Here is a 24894-nt window from a genome sequence, read left to right as displayed (position 1 = left end):
GGCAGGACTGGGTCCTGGAAGCTCAGGGGAAGCTGAGGCTCGCTGCCATCCCAGCAGGGCTGCTGCAGTTCCTGCCAGCCTTCCCTCCTGGCTGGCACAGCCTCACCGGGCGTCCCGTGTGTGCAAAGGATGAACACGGCTGAATTCAGCACGGGAGCTCAGAGCTCAGCCCCTGACGGCAGCAGGAAGAGCCTCCTGTGCTCAGGAGCAGATCCCACTCTCCCAACTCTCCCACTCGGTTCTTCAAGCTCGTGGCTTCTCTCCAGCACTTCACTCATCTCTGCAAGGCTCCTGAGCCAGCTCCTCCCCAGCTTCCTTCCAAAGCTTGCCAGGGGCTGAGGGCAATGACAGCCTTGCCGGATGGCACCTGCCCTACAGGTGAATCAGCCATTTCTCACTTTTATTTTAACAGAAACAAAGATTTCTATAGAGACATTCATGACCAGAAATCTGCTCCCCACTCCAGAAGACCACACCAACAAAAATCCGTCTGAAAACTCACCCGCACTGCGGGGGGACCCCCACAGCAGAAACCAGCTGGGGCTGTGCTGAAGTGAAGCCCATCAACACTTGCCCATCCTGGGCTCTCATATGCATCGAGGAACATAAATTGGATGGCTTTAGTTTGGGTTTTTCCTCAGAGGGAACAGAAGAAAAGAGGCCTTGATTATGGCTGAGGATTCCCAGGACTCTACTCTGGGTGTGACACCAGGGACCCCTCGACTTGATGGATTTCTTCTCTGGTCTGTAACACTGGTTTGGATTGGCTCAACCTCAATGCTTTTGCTATCCATCACTTGATTAAATACCAAGAGATCACACCACTAAAACAAGGGTTCCTCCTCTGTGACAAATCCCACCCCCAAACAATTACTGCACCAAACAGAAACCCCAAATCCAATTTATTTCAGCTGCTACTGAGTAAAAAGCCTAGGCCAGCTTCCTTCCCGTGTTGCTGGAATTCTTTTGCTACCACTGGAAAGCCTGTCTGTGGCTGCTAATCAGGCAGGATCCACAGGCAGTGAACCATAGCTGGGGTTAGCTGGGGGCAGGTTCTGCTAGGCAGCACTAACCACATCGCAACACCCAGGAGGCTCTTGCTGGAGATTAGAGAACTCCAGGAAAAGAAACCACTCGAGCAGCTTGGAGAAATTTCCCAGGCCCTCACCTCTCCCTTCAGTCCCGTCACCAAAGGCCAGGCCATGGTGGCTGCAGCCTGTGGCACTTGCTCAGCGGTGCGTGTGACACAGGCACGGGGCATTGCTGCTGCAGCACACACACCTCCCTGCCCTGCTGCTGCTCCAGCACCTCCGACAGCCCCACAACAAGGAATACACCTAAATGTGCACAACAGTGTCAGTCACAGGGCTCTGAACCCAAACTACCAACCAAAACCATCAACAAGGCAAACGTGTATATTCCCCCTTGCTACAACAGTGGAGATTTCCTTCAATATTTTGGTTTATTTTGCTGACATCACTCGCCACATTTAAGAAACTCAGATTCTCCAGGGATGACTGAAAAGCTGTGATAATTGACAGCCAGGTGACTCGGATACCACGTACACCCTGCCGTGTGCAAGGTGCGTGCGATTTCATCATGGGAGACTATTGGGAAACCATTTTTCCTATTTAACTTCCTGCACGGGAATGCCGACACGAACATAGATAGCCATACATCTCCTTTCGAGACGCATCGCACACCCGGCTCAGGGCAACACCGCCCGCAGGGACATTGTATTGCTGAGCCGATACAGTTACCGGAGCCGGGCCTTTGTTCCACACAGCACCGCCGGGGATGGGCGGTGACACGCAGGACCGAGCCGGGCCGGGCCGGGCGGTGACACGGCGGTGGTGGCACCTCGGCGGTGGTGGCACCTCGGCGGGGGTGGCACCTCGGCGGGGGTGGCACGGCCCCGGCCCGGCCCCTCCGGGCGCTGCTGCCCCGCCGTGTCCGCGGCTCCGGCGCCGAAGGCCGGGCCGGGCAGGGCCGCTCCCGCCGGGGCTGTGCCCGCTCCCGCAGCCCGCCCGCATCCTGCCCTGCGCCGCGGCAATGGCGTCAGGAGCGACCTGTCAGCGCCTGCCTGCCTCATCCTCATCCTCATCCTCATCCTCATCCTCATCCTCATCCTCATCCTCATCCTCATCATCCTCCTCCTCCTCCCGCCCCGCGCATCCCGAGGGGCCCCGCCGCCGCTCACCCGCCGCGGTGTTTGCTGTCCATGCGCTTCTTCTGCCGGACCGGCTGCAGCGGGATGTTGTCGGTCATGGCCGCGGCTGCGGGGCGGAGCGGAGCCAGGGATGCTCCGGCTGCCAGCAGCGCCCAGCCCGGCCGCCGCCGTCTGGCGGCACCGCCGGCTCCAGCACGCAGGTGCCGCTGCCGCCCCGCCCCGCTCCGCCCCCGCTGCTCCGGGCACCGGGCACGGCCGGCACCGGGTACCGGGCACCGGCAGCACCGGGCACCGGCAGCACCGGGCACCGCCGCACCGGGCACCGCCACACCGGGCACCGGCAGCACCGGGCACCGCCGCACCGGGCACCGCCACACCGGGCACCGGCAGCACCGGGCACGGCCACACCGGGCACCGCCACACCGGGCACCGGCAGCACCGGGCACCGGGCACCGCCACACCGGGCACCGGCAGCACCGGGCACGGCCACACCGGGCACCGCCACACCGGGCACCGGCAGCACCGGGCACCGGGCACCGCCACACCGGGCACCGGCAGCACCGGGCACGGCCACACCGGGCACCGCCACACCGGGCACCGGCAGCACCGGGCACCGGGCACCGCCACACCGGGCACCGGCAGCACCAGGCACCGGGCACCGCCACACCGGGCACCGGCAGCACCGGGCACGGCCACACCGGGCACCGCCACACCGGGCACCGGCAGCACCGGGCACCGGGCACTGCCGTACCGGGCACCGCCACACCGGCCGGCAGTGATGCTCCGCCGGCCCGGCCCCGAGCGCCGGCGGCTCCGCGGGGCCGGCTGGGGTCGGGTGGGGTCAGAGCAGCCCTGCCCCGATCTGCCCTGCCCCGATCTGCCCTGTCCCGATCCGCCCTGCCCCGATCCGCCCTGCCCCGATCCGCCCTGCCCTGATCTGCCCTGCCCCGATCTGCCCCTCCCTGCCCCGTCCCGTACCCCCCGCTCGTTTCCCGTTCTCTCCCGCCCCGCAGCTCCGCTGAGCGCTCCCGCCCCTGTGACCTTCACCCGCTCCTCCCAACGCCCGTTTCTGGGTCCAAATCCGATGTCCTCGGCACATTTAAGCACAAATTGCTCCAGCACTTCAGTTTCTGGTTTCAAGCATCTCGTTACACTGTGGATTACAGCAGCACAAAAGCTCCAACTGATGCTTTCCCTTACAGTTGAAGCAGAGTCATCCTGACATTTTGCAATGAGGGCATTTCAGTAGGACAATGAAGAGTTACACCAATTTCAGGCACCAGTACTGAGACTGTTTAGACAGGGATCTCCAATGCCATCCTAAGTTGGGCTGTCTTGTTACAAAAACTGCTAGAATTCACTGCAAATGACCACTCTGGAGGGTCTAGACCAGGCTGAACCCCAATGGACTAAACCCCCTCCTTGACATATTGCAGCCAAAACATTTGCTTTGCTGGAAGGATTCACCTGTGATCTCAGCAGCACTCACAGCAGGTATGAGCCCTCCTGGTTCCCAAGCCTTTGATTTTCAGTCTCCTGTTGAGAAGGAATGCCCAAGGGAAAACCTCCAGCCTCAGTCTGAGAAGTTAGAATTGTTAAATCAAGTGAAATAAAACTGATTTTGTTTTTTTTTTCCTGATGCCAACAGCATGTTTTGATGCTCGATTTCTGCAAGCACAGAACTCGAGGCTCACAAAGGAGCCCTGCAAGCTCCAGAATTAAAACTGCATCACTACTAATTAAAAGGAACTGAGATATTTTCCGTAATTTTAAATCATTATCTATATTGTTTTGGTTTTTTTTTTTTCTTCCAGGACTTTTTTCCCCCAGATGATCAAATTACCAACAGAGAAAGCAGTTTGATGTGATCCCAGCAAGTGATTTATCTTAGAACCAGAGCTTGGTTCCCTCTGAGGTTGTGCTGTGGGCAGAGTCCATCAGGTGCTGTCACTATTCTCACCTCTGCAGCCCATAAATCCCATTTCAGCCCAGGAATGGTTTATTGGCAAATCCAAGGCTGAGGCTCATTTTGAACATGAAGGTTGGGTGAGGGTTGCAGGAAGTGGATTGGGGTGCTTTACCCCCTTTTCCCCGAGCAGGCAGCACAAGCACACCTGCTTTGCCAGCAGGATTATGGTGGTTTTTGGACTGAGCCTCCCACGGTTCAGGCTCACACGGACAAGTGGGAGCTGATCCTGCCAAAGCCCAGCCTATGGACACAGCTGGCTGCAGGTGCATCTTAATCCCACAGAAATTCCTGTGTCCATCAGTGCCTGTCACAGCTTCCCAGTGGGTTTGGGAGCCTTTCCTGCCTCGTCCCTCACCTCTCTCCGCTGCAGCTCCGAGCAGCAGAGCGCTGTCCCCTCCTGCCCTGCAGCTTTGCCTGCTGCTCTCTGCCCATCACACCAATTTCTCACCCCTGTGTGAGGCCTTCAGGGCCCCACCGATCCCCAAATGCACCCAGGTCTCTCAGCTCCACCAATCAAAGAGCACGGAAATAAATTGGATTTTGGGGGTCTGCCCGTACTCCTGCAAGGAGCAAGTCCTGGTGCCAGTTTCCCACTCAAACAATGGATGGGTGGTTCTGACGATGCATTTACAAACTGTACTCATTACCTGTTTAGCACAATATGCTATAAATTTTCTTCCATTATAGTTTGCTACTAAATAAATAATTGAGATTTTTATGCATAGGACTATTTTTTTTTCCTGATGAACACAGAGGAAAGTCATAATAATTATATCCTGTTTGACTTCTTATAAACTGAAAGATTAATTCAGTTTTGGAACTATTTTTGGGTTTGTTTATATTTTTACCCTAACCATAATATCAAAATATAGAGAATTCTGACATCTAAGGAGTTGGCTCAGACTAAGGGTGTATGACTGGTTGAACAAAATGTTTATAATTCCACAAGCAGCCCGAGCTGTACCATTATTCTTTGTACCTGTTCTTATCTGATTCCATAAGTGCATGTTTCACAAACACCAGGGTGCACCCTCTTTGTCTGGAAGCACAGCCCGTTGCAGATGGCATTTGCAGCTTTGTTCAGGGCTGGTTTGCAGCTGCCCCGTGTGTGAGGAAGGCAGGAGAAGGGATTTGGTTGCCAAGGGCAGACAGGCAGCACTCAGCTCCTACACTGGGATCGTTCCCCGTGCTCTGACTCGCTCCCAATGACAGCAAAGAGTTGGTTTGGGGCTGTGAAAATCACTGTTCCTCCAACAGCATGGAAGCAGGCCTGGGCTGTGGCATTCAGTCCCCAAAATCAGAGCCTGAGCTGGCATTCAGTCCCCAAAATCAGAGCCTGAGCTGGTATTCAGTCCCCCAAAATCAGAGCCTGGGCTGTGGCATTCAGTCCCCCAAAATCAGAGCCTGGGCTGTGGCATGCAACTCCTCAAAATCAGAGCAAACCTGCCAAAGCCAAAGCTGCCCTTTCCCAGCCCAGCTCTGACCCTGCTGGGAAGGAGCACTGAGAGCCAGGTGATGCCTTAAGTTTTAGCTCTCATATTTTCCAGATTCTGGACTGCATTGGTGTAACCCTGAGCTCCATATAAAGTGTCAGCAGTTCTCCTCACAGCTCAGCACACAGAACAATCCTTTTCCAGCTCAGGCACCCAGAACAATCCTTTTCCAGCCCAGAACCAGCTCAGGAACACTGAACAGTCCTTTCCCAGCCCAGAACCAGCTCAGCACACTGAACAATCCTTTTCCAGCTCAGGCACACAGAACAATCCTTTTCCAGCCCAGAACCAGCTCAGGCACATAGAACAATCCTTTTCCAGCTCAGGCACACAGAACAATCCTTTTCCAGCCCCAGAACCAAGGACACCGCTGCAGCTTCAGCCCCAAAAAGTTCAATCAGCAGGGAATTGAGGGGAGCAGCCTGGGAGGGTGGGACTACAGACCTGGATCTGGAATTGGGCAATGAATCCCAATGTGGAAATGGACCAAAACTTATAAAAGTGTGAAAACTCGTGCCTCACCATCCATCTTGGGTGTAGCCTTGCACTGCCCAAGGTGCATCCTTTGAAGGCCCTTTGGTAAATCCCTGTTTTACTCTTTAACTCCGGCCAGCCTCTGTTGCAGAGCCTCTCCAGGCGTCCCAGGGAAGGAAACACAGGCTGAGCCGGCCATCAGCAGGGTGGGATCGCTGCAGCAGTGCCCCCAGCCTCCACGGGATGCATTCATCTTGGAAATTTATCTCTGAGAGGGCTGAGCTCAGACAAGACTACTGCGATTAATTGGGGACTTAAACACTCCCAGATTAGCGGGCACTGTTAACACCTGCAGCTCGGGCTGCACCCATGGCTTTGATATTATTTTTGCTTTTGACAAGTGGGCGATAGCGGATATCCTTTAAGCCTATATTTAATGAAGCCCTCCATAAATCCATCAACACTTGCTAAGGGAAACGACAATAAAGCTCCCCCTGCCACGGGCTCTGCTATGCAGGGAACATTTGGCGTTCTCATAATGAAGTTTCAGAGCAGATACTGCTCTGAGGAAGTGCAGTCTTTGTGTAGGATCTTTTTCTTCCTCGCATAATTACATGTTGTGGATCAAGAAGAAAACAACCCTTTAGCACCTAATTTTTAAAACCATAATAGTCAAACTGTCGTTCAGCTAGGACAGCTGTCAGCTTAAGAAATGAAGAAAGAAAAAAGGTTTTCTACGCAAATACACTCCCGCTTGCATTTTATGTTTGTGTTTTGTTTGTTCTTGACATGATCTGGCTATTAGCTGTAGCTGTTCTGTGACTTATTGGCATATTGTTTTTGTGTTACACCTCCTGTGAGTGTGATAAAAAAATGTAAAGCTATAAACTGAAAATATTTGTTACACGTGCAACTTCTATAAAAAGAAAAAAAAAAAAAGGCCCTACATAATGTAGTTATTTTGTCATTTAAGATTGGAAGAATTTAGGGGAAGACAGAAGAAATTTGATGTTTTTCAAATCTGGACTTTGGGACCAGAGAGGGGTGAAGAACTTTTAACACATACAGAGATTTAGGTACCCCGAGGCAGCAAATCACCTGAATGTGTGCTGAACTTTAAGGACCTAAGTAATCAAACTGGTTTCGTGGGAAAGAGAACCAAAACAGTGTGTTGAAAAAAAAAAAAAAATTAAAAGTTATGTTTGGTATTCTGAACATCTAGACTGCATGGAGACAAATTTTTCTAAAACAAACTCTGCCAAGTGGATGGACAGGACTGTACAGGGCTGTAAAGCCAAGCCAGGTAAGCTGATTTACAAACATCCTCTGGCACCACATGCACAGGACTGCAAGGGCAGGGAAGAGGGGGTGAACAGGGGATTTCAGAGCTGATTCTGCATTACCACGCTGAGAACACAGGTTATTATTTGTCATTCTTTTCCCCATACACTCTGCTCACAGCACCCCGTGGTTTGTACCTGGCCCTCCCATTCCCAGGAGTTCATGAGCTCAGTGCTTTGACTCTGTTCCCTTCCTGAAAGGGAGCTCAGGTCTTGGAGAGGCTTGGAGTGCCCATCCTGGAGGTGTGCCAGGAATTCCTGGAGGTGGCACTCAGAGCTCTGGGCTGGGGACAAGATAAATAAGCATCTATATTTATTAGCACTAGATATTGTGAATTTTACTGGATTTGGGGTTTTAGTTTTCTTTAGAGAGACACTTACACAAATGTTTAGTCACGTCTGGATTTTGCCTAAACCAAGTATGGAAAAGAAGGCCCATGATGAGCTCCACCTGTTCTCATTCTGACTGGAGACTTCCCTTTCTGCACGAAGAAACTGAGTCAGAGAAGTGAATCTCGGGCCTGTGAGATGTGACAATCAGACAGGTCAGTAAAGAAGTTTAAAAGGAGAGTGATGCTGGCAGAGAGTGGCTGGGAAGTGCAGCACAAAATCACTTATAACAGGCATTAACAAAGAAGCTTTCCAATAAACCAGCCAGCACCAAGAGCAAGCAGAGTGCTGCAAAGGACACGGCGGTGAGCTCCAAGTGCACAGAGCAGAAGCTATGCTAGCAGAAGAGACAGCATGCTAATAGGCTCCAGGAGTGTGGAATTGCTGTTCTTTCTGTGCCTCTGAGCTGTTTCCTGTCCTGCTGGGGCTGTGCAGTGCCAGGAGCTTTTCTAGGTCAGTGGTGAATGTGAGCTGGAGTCCAACATGAGCCCAGCACTCAGCACACCCCGGCAGCAGGGCAGGGGCAGGCAGAGAGGAGCCTCTGAGCTGAGCACTCAGCACAGAAAAGCACCAAGAAAGTCTCAGCTCTGAGCAGAACTTCTTGGAATCACACAGACACCAGGGCAGCTTTCTGTCTTTGCAACACCTTCCCCGACTCCAGACTGCAAACTCTGCAAGGAGCTCCATGGCCTTCAACAGAAAATGAACATTAATATCATACTCATCTCTTTCCTGTTGTTTCAGCCCCTCTCTGCCAGTTCGAGCACCTCAGCCAGGTCCTTCCCTCACTGCCAGCTGTGGAAAGGCAAAGCAGCCCCACTGAGCCCAGCCCAGAGCTGCTCCTCTGCAATTGCCAAATTCCCTCCTCAAAGTTCCCATCGACTTTTTGGGAAGCTTTGAACAGAAGGGGCAGGTTAAAAGAAATCTTTCCTCAGAGGAATACATGAGGCAATACATTAAGGTAAAGCAAATGCACTTACTGACTGTTCAGTTGTTTTGTTTTAAGCAATGCAACATTTAAGTTCAAATTTGCCATTTTAAGCAAGCCAGATTTTACCTTAACTCATGCAAGCAAATATGCGACTCACACAAGAGCAACAGCCTGCAAATGCTCTGAGTGAGGAGCAAAGCTAGCAATAACACACAGCAAGAATAAAGTCCTGCAGGCAAGAGGAGAGGCTAATGAGCAGAGACAGTGCACATACCAAGCTCACTCTGCTCACACCACTGCATCTGCCTCCTGACCCACATCAGCAAGGCCACAAGACAATCAACTGTCTCTTTTAATTGTTGAGATGCAGCTGTAGGTGTTACTGTAAGCTGAGCACACTTGCCACTGTGGGCAGTTCCAGCAGACTGACCTGCCCAGGGCGCTGGTTCAGCTCTCACACGTGGGAGCACAGGTAATCCCCATCCTGCTTGCTTTGCAAACCCTCCCTTGCAGCAGGAGCATCCCTGGGCCCAGCTCCTGCTGTGGGACAGGCTCAGATAGGTCCTACCTGTTCCCCAGGTGTTGTGGGAAGATCCAGGACTCTGGCTTAGCCAGGGATCTCCCCCTGCTCCAGCCTGGAGCTGCCTTGTCACCAGGCTGTCACAGCTTGGGGCACAGCCAGCCTGGCACCCTGGCCTGGAGAGCAAAGCCCTGCAGTGCCTGGGCCAGCTCACAGCCCGGCCTGACCCCAGTGCCCATCACACCTGCCTGCCACAGCCTCCTGCTTTGCCAGCACCTTCCTCGGCGTTTATTTCTAGGCCAGCATTCAGCTTTCCAAAACTCCTTCCCTCCTCATCTCCCCTCACTGTCCAGCCTGCTGAGCCACACACCCGAAGGCAGCAGAGGTGTGAATATGGAATTATGCTGCCATGGATGCTAATGAAGAGGCAGAGCCCCACAGCTTGGCCAGAAATCCATTGGAAGGGACAAGAGGTTCCTGGACCTCGGACTTGTCCTGCCCTCCCTACACCTTCCTCGAGAGCCTGGGGCAGAGATGAGAAAACAAGTGTTTGCTTTCTGCCTTTCTTTGCACCGAAGGACTGAGCGAGGAGCACCGCAGTCAGGCAGCTCTGGTGTTGGAAAGGTGCAGCTTTTGAGGTTCCCTGGTTCTGCACTCCCCTTTCCTCCTCTCTTACCTCCCAAGGGCAAAATACATTTGCTGGATTATGTTGTCAGAATCAGGATCTCAGCACTTTTCCATTTTATCAGGGCTGTTCTCAGAACTGTTTTTCTTTGCTCTTTAGGGGATGTTATTTATCCCTTTTCTATGCAGCCAGAATCTTCAGGCACTGGCAATTTGACAATTTAATATTATTTTTTCCCCTTTGTAGGATGATCACAGCAAAAAAAATGATTGCACATATTCCTGTAATTCTATTCTAGTGTGGAAATCAACATCCCTGGCACATCCCAACCCCTGCATCAAACCCCAGCTGTTCCTGAGGAATGGATCTCCAATTCCTCCACGGCTTCCTAGCTCCTCTTGCTCTAAGGAATGAACTAAAGCCCAACTCTAGCTCCTGCATCTCAGGTCCCTGGAGTGAAGCAGCATGCTGCTCCTGAACTCACTCTCCAGCAGACAAAAAGCTTTTTGCCAGAAAAACGTTCAGCACCAAGTGTGAAAAAGCCATCCCAAAATTTATTCTCAAAAATGTCAACAGAAACGCATCAGTAGATACTCAAAACTACAGAGTTCTTCGAAGTCATACATTCACAATGTAGAAATGTGACCATTGGGATGCCTTTTGCGTGGTCTATGTAACAATATCCATTTTACAGTGTAAACAGGTACTGGTATGTTCTTACCCACAAGTCCAGCAGGAAAGGCACAACTCGGCATACAGAGATCATAAGCAAGAATCAGGTGCAACAGCATCACACAAACTTTTGGTAAATCTGCATTTCTGGGGCCTTCCACAAGAGACTGGACTTGAAGATTTCCTGCAGTCAACAGCCAGGTTTCTTTCCTTCCTTCAGTCCTTCCACACCAAATGCTCCCTTTGCAGCCTGGCTCAGATCCCATTCCACATCCAGTTCCAGCAGGCGTTCGAGGAATAGTGAAAGGTCAGTCCAGCAACTCCTCAGGTGCTTCCACTAATAATACAACAGCTTTTGGTTTCACATAGTGCATGGAAGCATCTGCTCGAATCTCAGTCATTACAGTGGTCATTATTAGAAAAAATAGACACTACAACTACAAAAGGAAAAAAATGAGGTAGATAACTTAGAATCCAGATGACTATCCCAGCAACCTTCATACAACACACGTGGATCATTAATTACCATTTTGGTGGAATGCAAGCTCACAGACCACCAAAAAAACCTTAATGACCAGAGTAGGAATGCCATCCAAAAACCCACAAAACATTTAACCTAAGCATGAATACTTCATATTTAAATACAGGTTTACATAGACTGATCTCCTAAATTACCCAAACGAAAAAAAAAAAAATAAAAACAGAAAGTCTCTTGCTAAGGAAACCAGTTCCCATGGCAAATTGCAACAGTCACCTGAGATTCCTTGCAGAGCTTTCAGACCTGACTTCCCAAGGCAAGCCTTCCCTTTCAAGAGGAAACAATAAAAAAAAAGTATATACATACCCACCCATGCTTGTTTGGGGCTCTTGGTATTGAAATAAAACATCTAGGAAAAACTGCACATCTTTGGAAGCAGGAATTTTGGCACTATACTTGAAGGACTGTCCTAGTAGTAGTATTAAATAAGCAGCAGTCAACAACACAATTAATTACTTAATAGCAGTGACTAAAGAAAAACAGCAACTTCCTTTTCATAGAACTTCTGAGGCAAAAAACCCAAATGAATTAAAAAAAAAAAACAACTTTGTAGTTTTCATAGCAATTATTAAGAAAAAGTACATTCAGAAACCACACAGAGCCAAAAATCCAAACAGAAAAATTCTAAGAGGGTGGCAGACATTCTAGGATATTTACCCGCATCAATAGTTTCCATTTCTCATCAGTAAATAGAAGCTTTTCCATCAACAGTAGGTTGTTTCCACTCTATTCAAAACCCCCATTATCACTCTAAACAAAGAGGTAAATAGTCTAACCTTTGGAATTTCAAGTTGTAGAAACTTCTGTAAGGCTTGGACACATTAAAGTCACACGTAAGAACTACTTTGCAAGACCCGCATCTTTCCAAATAGAAGGAAATCCTATTCTTTATTAATTACTATTTGCAAAGCAACGTCATGATTGTACTCTGGGCAACTCTTACAAAGACAACCATAAAATCATTTGCACGTTGATAGGAAAATAGGAGGCCGAAGTGGAATCTCTTAAAAATATATGTTTGTGTCTATATATATTTGTTCTTTCTGTAGGTCAACTCCTCTCGAGTCTTTAGCTAACGGCGATTTTGTTCTCCTCCAGGAAGAGAGGGAACTGGTGTTTTGGCACACTGTCTGCAGCAGCGCCGCCCGCCTTCTCCGCCTCGGCGGTGCCAGCCTGGCCCGGGTCCGCCTTGGAGGCCGGGGCAGAGTTCATGGGCGAGCCCCCGGGCACGGGCACGGGCAGGGCGGGCAGGGCCCCGCTCTGGATCACCGAGATCTCGTTGGTTTTCACGGCCAGCCCGTTGCTGAGCACGGCCGCGTACTGGTTCCACACGGCGGGGTCGATGCTCACCGAGGGCGCCACCATCTCCTTGGGGAACATCTCCGACACCTTCTTGGGGTCGTTGCCCAGCAGGGCCATGGGGTTATCGATGGACAGCCGCCTGCCCCGCCTGGCCGAGTTGTTCCACATGTGGGTTCCTACGTGGACCTTCCGGAGAGGGGGGGAAGCAAAGAGAATCGTTAATGCTGCAGCTCTTCCGCGGCGCACCCGAATTCTACTTTGCTTGCAGCCAAGTGGCCCAAAGAAGTCAGGCTTGCTCCGTTTGCGTTCAGGTAAATATTAAGTTGGGTGATTGTTGCAAGAGCTCCCTTCCTGGCATGTGTAAGACACAGTCATTCACTGTCTGACATCACCGTGGCTCTCTGGAGTTGGCTGCTAGAGGGCTTAGAGGATTGCGTTTTACACTTGGAATAAATGCTGTTGGCAAAGACACCTCTCTCTGCCCAAAACAGGAACCACATTATCTGCTGCAAACAGACCATACTGAAAAAAATACTTGGTAATGCAAAAAAAAAAAAAAAAAAACAAAAAAAAAAAAAAAAAAAACACAAAACCCCAACACTAAGTAATTTGGCAGAAAGGTTCATTTAAGCTGAAATCTTCCACACCACATTCTGCTGGTGCTTCCAGCAAGGCACTGCTCACAGACTGCAGAGTATTTTCTCTCCCTCCCCATCAGCATTTATGCAAGAGGACTGAAGAGCTTGAAGAGGTTCCCACAGGGAGGGAAAAGCCTCTGTGCAAGTGAGGGAGCTGAATCCCTCACGGGGCAAATGGATTCATCTGGCAAAGGGACAGACTCACAGCACTTCTTCAGCATGTGCTTAGCCACAATCCCCAAGCACTTTCTGCCATCTCAGGATTATCCTAGTTTATCCCTTCTCATCTCACAAAATTTCAAGCAGCGCAGTGTAATGCATTTACTCAGCAGGCAGCATTTTGTAGCAGTCTATGGAATGCTTATGTCTTGACACATCCAAATCCAAATTAAAAAAGAAAGCAATCTGCTTAGTGAGTGCTAAGCCTCCCCTTCCATCCCACAAGGAAAGTCAAGGACGGCAGCAAAGACCTGTGGGTGATCTCAGTAGCACACAAAAAACTGTGTGGAAAAACTCAGGAAGGAGACAAGGGTCAAAAGTAAGTATTCGAGGAACTAAAAGAAAATCAGTGCTGTCTCAGAGGCAGGTCAAATATCAGAAACAGCCTTTCCATCTCTAGTCTTAGTCTCACAGCCCAAGGAGATGACAACAGACAGGACCCACCTTCAGGTTTCCTTTGGTGGTGAAGGCTCTCCCACAGATGGTGCAGGCAAAGGGCTTCTCCCCGGTGTGGGTGCGCTCGTGGATCTGCAGGGCGCTGGCAGAGGAGAAGTTCTTCCCACAGGTAGTGCAGATGTGCTGTTTGGCAGGACGGCAGAACTTGGGGCGCGGCACCAGGAGAGGGGTGACCCCAGGGGACAGAGCTGGAGGGCCAATGAAGTGGCCAGTGCTGAGGGGACGATCACTGGGCAGCTCCATTTTTATCAGGGCTGGTGGGGCTCTGACAAAAGCAGCTGGAATACTGCTTCGACCTGGAAAGAAAGCAAAGGTGATGCTTATCCCAGCCTAATTCTGCTGCCAAGCTTAAGCCTGGCTGAGACTCGAGGCCCTGCCTTTGAAGCTGTGTGTGCCTGAAGAGCACATCTGCAGAGGCCACCACACTTCCCAGGACACCCCAGAACTGATCAGCTCATTCCTGGGTTTGTTGGTGAGATTGAAATACAAAGTCTTCCAGGCCACATTTAGATCAACCCTAACACCTCAATGCTAAAGAGCCTGAAAAACCCCACAAACTATTTTAGGGTTTCCATGTCACACTCCTGGGATAAGCAGTTTTCCCTTAAAACACAAATATGTATTTTTAAAGAACTATAAGGACATGTTAAGTGAGCCCATGAAAGACAGAGAGGGCACAGTCTACATTAATTTTAAGGAGATGACAGCAGTTAAGCCTTCAAATTTTGGGTCTTAATCAGGAAAACTTTATAGGGCCTATGCCCTTATCCAAACAGAGCAGGAAGAGGGGAAAGCTGAGCAAGTTTTGTTTTCCTGCTGGTGCTTTTAGGATTGATTTCCTACTGCCCCACCCCAAATCCCTGCCAGCATTTTGCCTTACTCACCATAGTCTCCATTTGCAAAGTGTAGCCCAGGCTCTTCCTTAATGACCTTCCGACCAATATTGCCGTAGGTTAAATCCAAGGCGCCGACAACCCCTTCCACTTCTGCAGGAGCGTTCTCAGGACCCTCCGCCTTGCTGCCCGTGCCTGCATCCTCCTGGTTGCTGAAGGCTGGCGACTTGGACCTGACGCTCTCGGCCTGGCTGTTGGCTGGGGACAGCGCCTGCAGGGACGCGGCCTCGGAGGCGGCGGGGCTCCTGCCGTTCTGGTAGTCGGCATCGCCTGCCACCGAGGACGAGTCGTTGGTCATGCCATCGCTCTCCGCCGAGCCGTTGTCGCTGGACTTCAGGCTGCTCTGCCGCTGCAAGCTCAGAGAGGAGGCGACCATCTTCATCTGGTTCTCCAGCGCTGCAACCCCAGAGAAGGCGGGCGACTCTGATTGTGCATCGTACGGAGTGGGAGGCTTGGAAGAGCTCCTGGGGCCGTCCTGGGAGTCCACGTCGTCTTCCATGTCTATGCTCTCCACCGTCTCCTCCGGGCGCCCCACGTCTCCGTTCTTCTCGGGCGCGGCAGGCTCGGCCTCGGCGCTGTCGCAGGGGGGTTCTGGCATCGGCGTGTTGGGGATCTGCCCGCCCATGTGCATGCGGATGTGCTGCTGCAGCACCACGGCATTCGTGAACTTCTTCTGGCAAATGGGGCACGAATGCTGCATCTTCAAGGGGGTATTGGCCCGGTGGACGCCGTAGTGGGTTTTAAGGTTCCCTTTAGTGGAGAAGGCACGGCCGCAGATCTTGCACTTGAACGGCCTCTCGCCGGTGTGGGTGCGGTAATGCATCTTCAGCGAGCTCTGGCAGCTCAGCACTCTGTGGCAGATCAGGCACTCGTTGGGGTCAGCAGTGGATTTGTCGATATTTTCAACCAGCTGCTGGAGCTTTGATGTCTCTGAGCCTTGCTCGTTTGACCCACCTACGTGGAAGATGCTCACGCTGCAGGCAGCTTGTGGTGAGCTCAAGCTCTGCTCCGTTCCCGACTCGTGACCGACCGCCCCCGACGAGGAGGAGCCACCCTCGCTTTCGGGAGAGGGCCTTGACTGCAGCTCGCTGGAGAACGGACCAGGCAGAGCCTCCTTGATGCCTGCCAGGCTGGAGATGGTCTGAGGCGCACCGCTGGCCGCAGAGGTAGGCAGAGTTGTTAGGAGAGGTTTGCTGTCCACAATCAGGTTGGACTCATCCAGTGGCACAGACATCCCGTACGGGATTCCAGTGCTGGTAGGAACATTGTCCAGGTGCTCAGGAACTGGGTAAGGATTCATCTTTATGTGGGGGTACTTGTCTTTGTGACGCTGAAAATGCACTTTGAGGTTTCCTTTGGTCGTGAAGCGGTTCCCACAGATGTTGCATTTATAGGGTCGTTCCCCGGTGTGGGAGCGGAGGTGGATCTGCAGGGCACTGTCGTTGCCAAAGACCTTCCCACAGAATTTACACTTGTGTTTGAAGAACGGCTCCTCTGTGTTCGGTTTGCTTTCAGACACGCTGATGTTGGGGGGCTTCCCCTTGCCCTTCTTTGAGGAATCCATCACAGACGAGACGGCCGAAAGCGGGTTCTGGAAGATGACCGAGCCGGAGGACTGAGGTAGCAAAGGATTTGGGAACTGAGAGATGGAGCCGGGGAGGCCTCGGCTCCCGTCTGGCTTCAGGGGGAAGGAGGAGGAGAGCCCAGCAGCCAGCGAGCTGGCGGCCGCAATGCCAGTGTTCGAATGAGGTAGTTTTCCTTGCTTCAAGGACTCCAGCGACAGGCTCTGGCTTCCAGCCTTCTGCCCGATCAAAGCCACGGCAGCCGAGAGCTGCTGGGACATGTGGGCACCCAGAGCCTTGAGCGGGTCAGTAGCAGCTGCTATGGAGGGGTGCAGGGCGTGGGGAGCCATCATGGCAATCTGGATGCGGATCTGCTCCGTCAGCTGGATCTGCTGGAGCTGCTGCTGCTGCAAGCACACCAGCTGCTCCAGGATCATGGGGATGGCGTTGAACCCCGCTGCCGAGGAGGAGATGGCGTCGGACGCCCGCTGGTTGACGGCCACCTTGGTGCCGCGGATGGTCTGCAGGGTCACGTTAGTGTTTGGTACTTTGGCTTTGGGTAGATAGCTTAGGCTGGCAGCCGCAGGCGTGAGGGGGGGTTCTATTTTAAGGTACATTCCTCCTACCGGTTCAGCATCCATTTTTCCTTCTCTCTTTTCCACAGAGCCAGTGCAGCCCTTGGCCTGAACGTCCTTGCGTGTCCTGCCATCCATTCGGTCGCCTGGGAAGGTCCCCAGAGGAGCCTCGGAGAAGCTCTCGGGGGGGACTGTTCCCTCACTGTCATTCATGATTAGGACAGGCGGATTTTTAGTGCAATTTTTCTTATGCTCAAGGAATTCGGAGAGAACAAAGAATTCTGCACAGCATTTCTCACAGATTTTGGTTTCCTCCGTGCGGCACCTTTTGGAACTCATTTCACCATCTCTATCACCTGGGACGTCTTGTGGACTCCCTTAAAATAAAAGAAAGCCACATTATTAATTGGTAGATTTAGACCGAGCATTCCCTATTAAGATCACTGACTCCACCTGAATTGCAAGTTAAAGTACAAGACACTGAAATCAAGTTTGCAGATCAGTCTGAAGTTCTGCTCTTTGTTTTGAGGCCAATTCCTTCACAACCCAAAATAAATCCGCATCTCAGTTCAATTTATGATAAAAAACATATTTTAAAAGGACTCTCACAAGGCTCAATGAATAGGTATTTCAAAAAAATCTCTTTTCATACAGGTAAAAATCCCCTGGGACAGTTCTGCAAGGCAGCACCTGCAACACAGCTCAAAAGGAACACCAGGACAGAGGAGGCATTGAAACACTGAGCAAAACACCACACACGAGTTATCTGTTACCACATGTTTATACTTCAGCTTCTAATTCTTTGTTACCCATCTCTCAGAAATTCATACAAGATCGTTGACACAGGAATTTTGAGCAATTCTTACTGTACCGATCTAAACGACATTTGCTCTGTCATTATGAAAATAATTACAAGCCAAGAGGGCTAACAACAGCAAAGCAATGCCAATAATTAACTCTAAAATCCTTTGAAAGCCAACACCCCCCCAGCAGTAATCTCGACGTGGACACAGTAGCACAGACATGATTAAATTCCGGAACTTGACAATCGAGTGTAAGCGTCCATTGATACTTATGAGTATTAAAACATAATGCAAGTAACAAGTCCTGCTTGCAAAACTACACCGAGGCATTTCTGACCTCGTAAGAGGCCTCCTTCAACTGCACCCACAACTCACCCACTTCTGGGAAGGGGCAGGGAAAGCCAAGCTGGGCTCCAAGTCCACTCCTGCCCTTCCACCACCAGCGCACCACAGCTCAGACTGAGCAGAATTTGCACAGGGGGAAAAAAGAAAGAAAAAAAAAATCGGGGAAATATCTGAACTGCAAGAGGTTAAGAGAAATGATAACCAAAACAGGATGTTTTTGCTCAGCCTTGCCATCCCTCAAACAACTGGAGGTGGGGCAGGGCTCAGGGCAGGAGCGCTCAGGAGGGAAAAGCTCCCAGAGATGGGCAGAAAGGGCTGGGGCAGGATTGCAGCCCCCGTGGGCCCGGACCCGCTGGAGCTGAGTGGATCTGCCCCAATTTGATGGGTGCCAAGGCTGCAGTGAGCACAGGACAGGGCTGTCACCCCTCCGTCCTGCCCAGATCTGGCTCCAGCCCGGCCCCCATGCCCCCAGGATGGGAAGAGGTGAAGCTCAGCAGCTTCTTGTGGCTTTGGTTTGTGCAAGGTGTGGCCAAACCACCCCGGGTGTGTCCTGACCGTGGAGGGGACCATGTCCAGGTGACAGCTCGAGCTCGGTACCCTTCTTCAGGGGGTGTAAAACTGCTCTGAGGGAGGATATTGCCAACTTTGCCATTTCTTACATCAACAAGGGCACTGTGCGTGCTCAACAAAGCCAACTTCAACCCTTCAATGTTGTGTGGCATGAAGAGCTTGTGAAAGTTTACTTTTAAAAATAAACATTTGATCCATAACAAAAATTCAGAAGTATCAGAGGCCTGCTCTGCTGTGATCTGCAGAGCAATAAATCCAAACCTGCACAAGTCCTTGAACGGGGAGGAAGGGAGTTCTCAGCACAGTTATGTTTGGATGCCTTCCATTTAAACAGGGAAAATTAAACACTTCCCCTTCAGCCCAAACAACTCCAGTAAGTGAAAGAAACAAGAATGGCAGCACACATTTCCCATCCCAGGTATCATTAAAGTGATGTCTCTAAAGCTGATTTAACTCTAAAAACAACACAGAGAAGTCCAGCCTGCAGACAAGTATAACTACTACTTAATTCAGAACTTTGTTGTCAACAGAGTCAACCAGGATGAAGAACAAATTATTTTAAACTCATTTTGCATGAGTCTGAGCAGATATACTTGGAAAGAAGCTATCTAGAATAAAAAAAAAGGCAAACTTCCAGAACTACTCTACACTGATTTGAGAGGTTTTGACTTCCTTATTTCATGGAATACACTTAAACATGAAAACCTCTTTTCCACATCCTTGTTGGGGGCTTTCCCAGGCAGAACAACATTGTTTCCACGTCACAAAATATTAAAAAATAAACCTCAGCTTTTACTTTTCCCAATGGCACAGAAACATTTGCACCAAACACTGTTGCCCACCCCTAAGGAGATATTCCAGGATAATGTCTAGACAAGTCTTCAAACTTTAACTGCTTCAAAGCATCCGATCATTTATCTCCTTTCCCTTGATAATAACTCCTTATTTTTCTACTTCTGTGCTGATAAGATCACACTAAATTCAATGCCCCTTTCCCAATCTCCAGCACAGCTCACACTCCTCATTTTCACGATTCTGAGGAACTCTGGTAACTTTTGTGGTTCTGAGCAGCAGTTGCCATCTCGGAGGAAGGGACTCCAGTACACTGAAGGTCCCTGTGCTGGGCAGCAGAGGTTGGCAGCCCTGCCCTGTCACATATTTTCGTGTCCCTGAAGCATTAGCTTGACTCTGAATAAATTCAATTCAGAGCTTTGAAACTACTTGCTGCATGACAAACAGAGAAGTCATGCATTATTTTTTCCCTTTTACCTTAAATAAAGGGTTTTAGATAAATTCACAAGCAGGACGCTGGGTTATTTTACAGTAGCTGGAATAACAAAGGAGCAATTAACTATTTCTGTAAAAAACCCAACAGCTCCTGTGAAAACCATCGTGCTTGGGGCTGCCCATGCCAGGAGGGCAGCTCTGCCCACCCAGGATTTACCCAGCTCTGCCCACCCAGGATTTACCCAGCTCTGCCCACCCAGAATTTACCCAGCTCTGCCCACCCAGAATTTACCCAGCTCTGCCCTGCCAGGCAATTCCTCCTGCACTTCACTTAACCCTCTCCAAAGACTTCCCAGGGACAGGACTTCTACTACGCTTTTTTTTTATCTCCCCACCCCCGAATTTCAGGAATGTTATCTCTCAGCATCTAGTTATCCAATAAGTTAGAAGAATGCAGTAAACCCAGCAGGGGGGTCAGATTGAATCACTGGCAAATGGATGGATAAAATCCACTATTGTGTAGGACAAGGCAGTCATCGACAAGGAAGGCTGATAAAATCCACACTGCTTGAATTTTTTTTTTTTTTTTTTTTTTTTTTTTTTTTTGTAAGGAAAACAGTAAAAGGAGTGAAGTAAATCTGGCTTGATGTGATTTCAAGCAGGGTGCTGCTGGCCTATCACTCATCTAAGCCATTAGTGACTTTTTTTTTCTCAACTTTATTTCACTTGACTTGGAGTAAAACACAAGTCAAGCTTTCCCACCCACTTTTTTAAATCAAGAGTTTTAATACCTTTGGTGAGCTTACTTTCCCCACAGCCTACATTTGATCAACTACTTTTACTTTAAGGTTAACAAAAACCATGCACTTCCCCGGTTTAAATTAACTCGTGAAGGATTGATTACCAAGCCTCCACTCCTGACACGAACCCTCTGCCATCAGCTCGCTGTCGCTCTCAGGGTCGCGCTTCCCTGATGCTTTTATTCTCCAAAGGAGAGGACGGCCAAAAACTCTGAACTGCCCCAAATCGCCCTTCTCCCACTATCAAACACCATTTACCGCACTTCAACTGCGACAAAACCACTTTCTTAAGTAAAACGCACAACTGACAACTTACAGAGCTATTCCAAAGGCCTTGATGCTTTGTTTGAACGAGGCAGAAACGCGTTTCGCCCACAATCATCAGCATTTCCCGGGCTTGCAGCCTCTCTCTCAAGCCTTTAATTATTTTATTATCTACTTACTAATTCCCCCTTTGGCCTATCCACAACTTCGAGCGACACATCCAGGCGAAGAGAGAACAAACCAGAGGGGTTGTGAAGGGCAGAGGAAGGGAAGAAAGGCGCGGGGAGCGGCGGCGATGCCCCCGGGGGCACAGCTCCGCTCCGGTCGGGCTCTGGTCGGGGTCGCACGGCCCCGCACGGTCCCGCACGGCCGGGCTCCGGTCGGACTCGCACAGCCCCGCTCCGGTCGGGCTCCGGTCGGGGTCGCACGGTCCCGCACGGCCCCGCACGGCCCAGCTCCGGCCCCGCTCCGGTCGGGCTCCTGCCGGGCTCGCACAGCCCCGCACGGCCCCGCTCCGGTCGGGCTCGCACGGTCCCGCACAGTCCCGCACGGTCCCGCTCCGGTCGGGCTCCGGGCTCGCAGCCCCGCTCCGGGCTGGCACGGCCCCGCACGGCCCCGCTCGGCCCCGCAGCTGCCGGGGCCGGTCGGTGGAGGGCACTCACGTCCCACCGGGCCACCGCCACCCCGGGCGGGGCCACCGGCACCCAGCTGAGCCTGCCCCGCACCGCCATCCACCAGCACGGGGGTCGCTCCAGCCGCCCCCCGAGCCCCCCGGCACGGACCGCACTCCAACACTCGCACGGTGCTCAGGAGCGAGCTAAACGGCACAAACCCCGCTGCCAAGGTCAATTGCATGAGAGTCCTAATTGTGAGCCTGACATCAACTTACCACCCACAGCAAGCAGGAGGAGGCAAAGGTTAGAGCAGCAGCTCTGTCAAAACGTCACACGCCGCCCGAGCGCGGCGAAAGGGCTCCATCCCGGCTACGAATATAATGTTTCACTTACGTAAAAGGAAAAGCAAGCCGGGCATCGCCCCCCTCCGCCCCCGGGCACCCTCTCCCCCTTCCCAGGGCTGTGGCACCCCGGGGATGCTGCCGCACCCCGAGGATGCTCCCGCACCCCCAAGGATGCTCCCGCACCCCCGAGGATGTTCCCGCACCCCGAGGATGCTCCCGGCCATCCCCTTCGGGCAACCCAGACAAACCTAAGATCAACCACCACAAAACTCTTGGCGGCTTTCCTTGTTCAACCCTTCCTCCTCCAACATCCCTCTCCAGTTCTACAGACCTCGGCACACGAATCGGAGATACAATTGAAGCAAAGCTACGCTAATTTTACCCTAAGGAGGAAAAAAAAAAAAAAAAAGTTGCAGTTTGATACTGTATTTTTAAGAATGAATCCGATTTTTAATGGCAGCAATCCAGCACAATAGGCATTTTTAAGCCCTTTGTGGAAATGCTAATTTCCAGTATGTAGCATTATTCCCCTGTGACCACCTGCTGATTTTTTTGACCTGCTAATGGATCCCCAGGTTCGCGGGACACTTTAACCCGCTGCATTGTTCACAGAGGTGGGTCCCAAATCGCTCTGCGAAAAAAGAGAATGCTTGCAAAAAAGGAGATAAGGGCTTGATTTTATTATTACGAGTATGTGTATATCCTCGCTAATGCCCCAGACAAATCCCTGCGGAATTTCGACATTGTTATTCAACTTCATCACTTATTATTTACGGGCACACCTGGAGCGGGGAATATCAAGACTTATTTGGGAGATTGGCGGGCGGTCCGAGCCGTCGGAGCAGCAGCCTCGGGCTGCATTTCGGAGAGCGGAGATCCCGCACGGATCAGTGCGGGACGTGCCCCGACCCCCCAAATCCACCGCACCCCACGAGCAGCGGGAGAACCCCCCCGGGCGGTGCCACATCTTCCCCAGATCCGCCGGCCTGGGCGGCCGCCGAGGGCTCCCGGAGGGATTTCATCCAGCGTTTGCTTGTTAAAATTGAGAACGGGAGGGGGGAGAAGGAAAGAAAAAAAAAAAAAAAAACCCGAACAACAATAACAAAAAAGCAGCTGGCCATTGCCCCGGAGAGCGCGGTGTGGAGCGATCCTCCCTCCCTCCCTCCCGCACGCCTCCCCCGCCCCAGCGCCGCATCAGGAGTGATTAACCCTTTTGTTTCAGCGCGGGGCCGGAGGTGCCTTTCCAGCAGCGGGCAGAGATTTACATGTGGAAACATCACCTCCATCCCCCCAACCTAACCATATGCACAAAGGAAAACAGTCATGCATTAAACATGGGATTTATTGCCTTCTGGCCAGCATGCTGTTTCTTAAGTCACCATTAACCGGACCCAACAATTGCACATTTCGACTCAAAGAAGAGAAGGGGGAGGAGGGGAAAAAAAAAAAAAATTAAAGAGCCCGAACCTCCTGCGGGCTGGGAATAAGCAGCTCCCGTAACGTGCGTGGGTTTTGATCAGTTCTAGACATGGAAACAAAACCAGTCCCAAAAGCAAGCAAACATCCCAAAGAAAGTTCTTGGGGGGCACATTAGGGCACAACAACCGCACCAACTCCGGACAAACTCTCCCCATCCGGGCGGGCCGTGCCTTCCTCCGGGCGGGACGGGCACGGCGGAGAGTCCCGAGCCCCGCACCGAGCCCCGCACCGAGCCCCGAGCGCGGCGGGTCCCGCTGCCCGGCTCGGGAAGATGCTGCTCCGGGAGCCCCGGCCCCGCTCCCGTGGGGGACCGCCGAGTGCCCCCTGCCCTTCCCCCGCTGCCCACCCCACCGGCAGCTCCCGGCCGATTTTGGGCAGAATTTCTGCCGTTCCCGAACGCGGCCCGGGAATGAGAGCTCCCCGAAAACGGGGAGAGCGCTCCGCGGTGCCGAGTCCCCCACGCCGCCCAAATCCAAAGCGTTCGCGCACACCCGCATTAGCTCACCGGAGTTATTTTAGGAAGTCGGAAATCAAAGATGGCTGGAGGTCAAGCTACAAAAGGTCCAGGGCGATTGTGATCTCCAACAAAAATAGTCCGAGCGTGGAAGTTTTCCCCCCCGTTTTCTGTTCTGGATTTTCTTTTTTTTTTTTTTTTAAACCCCACAAAAATTCTCATCGAACTCCCGACAAAGTGCTAAGCACACCGAGGAAACCCAGCCCGAGCCGTTTCCTACCCCTCCGGACTTCTCTGTAATTTCTCCCCCTGCTCCCCCACCCCTTCACCCCCATCCCCCCAATTCCCCCCGCCTGGGGGAGGCTTTGGGGTTCCCCTCCCACGCGGCCGCGGCCCCACGCGGGACCCGCCGGAGGCTCCGCGGGCACGGGGGGAGCGTGCGGAGCATCGCGGGGCAGCCGCCCGAAGCCGAACCCCCACAAAAAAATAACCAGGAACCCGCGCCTCGCTCAGCCCCACAGGGGAATTCGGCCCCCCAAAAAAGCCGGGGCGAGCCGGGGGTCGGCTCCTGGCGGGGCCCGCGGGGGGAAAGGCGCGGGGGGCGAACACGAGGGTGGAAAAAGCCCCCCGGGAAGCGCCCCTCGCTCCCCGCCGCCTCCGCGCATCAGCCGAGCCGCGGCCGCTCCGCGCCCCCTCTGCGCTCACCACTTGCAGCATCTGGGGGCTGCTCCTCGGAGTTGATGTGCTGGGGCTTCGCCTGCTTCCGTCGCGACATGGTGCACCAGCATCGGGAGCATGCAATAGTAGCAATTATTTTCCTCTTCACAACAAATTCCTAGAGTTGGGAAATTTGGGCGGAATGCGCATGTCAGAGTAATTATTATTATCAATAATGCATTGCGATTTATCATGGGTCCCTGACGGCTGATTGGCCTGAGTCCAAGGGCTCACAGATTATTCAAATCAGCCCCATTGATCCGCGCAGCGGGGCACGCTGGGCCATGTAGTCCCCGCGCCCGGCCCGCCCCGGCGGGCGACAAAGGCGACAGCCCCGCGGGGCCGCGGCCAGCCCGGGGACAAACGGAGCGGTGCGGTTCTCCGCCGCATCGCTCAGCGCTGCCTCACCTGCGCCTTGCTGGCGTGCTGGAAACACCTTCCCCCTCCCACCCTACAGCAAGCGGGACAATGCCCCTTCTCCCCTTTGTGGCCCGGGGGATGCGCGGGTCC

At 52.2% G+C, this 24894-nt stretch overlaps 2 protein-coding genes across 4 annotated transcripts in view; both read right to left on the bottom strand.

Annotated features, from left to right (window-relative positions):
• Positions 1 to 2351, bottom strand: part of ATP9A (ATPase phospholipid transporting 9A (putative)) — a 50214-nt gene extending 47863 nt beyond the window's left edge. For all 3 annotated transcript variants that reach the window (XR_012051503.1, XR_012051504.1, XM_072916904.1), the window contains exon 1: positions 2201 to 2351. Coding sequence is in view for 1 of the 3 variants with exons in the window: in XM_072916904.1 (XP_072773005.1) it covers positions 2201 to 2268 (68 nt within the window). In the remaining 2 variants the exon portion in view is untranslated. The remainder of the gene's footprint in view (positions 1 to 2200) is intronic.
• An 8093-nt stretch (positions 2352 to 10444) lies between these two features.
• SALL4 (spalt like transcription factor 4) lies at positions 10445 to 24570 on the bottom strand. Its single transcript, XM_030288762.4, has 4 exons — positions 24373 to 24570; positions 14622 to 17144; positions 13726 to 14033; positions 10445 to 12610 (listed from the first exon to the last, which is right to left on the bottom strand). The coding sequence occupies exons 1-4, from the start codon at positions 24440 to 24442 to the stop codon at positions 12191 to 12193; spliced, it is 3321 nt and encodes a 1106-aa protein (XP_030144622.4). The 5' UTR covers positions 24443 to 24570; the 3' UTR covers positions 10445 to 12190.
• Positions 24571 to 24894: the final 324 nt, after the last annotated feature.

Source organism: Taeniopygia guttata, chromosome 20 (genome assembly GCF_048771995.1).
Source record: "Taeniopygia guttata chromosome 20, bTaeGut7.mat, whole genome shotgun sequence".
In the NCBI taxonomy this organism is placed as follows: Eukaryota; Metazoa; Chordata; class Aves; order Passeriformes; family Estrildidae; genus Taeniopygia; species Taeniopygia guttata.
The sequence above is the reverse complement of the archived record's forward strand: the minus strand, read 5'-3'. Positions and strand labels throughout refer to the sequence as shown.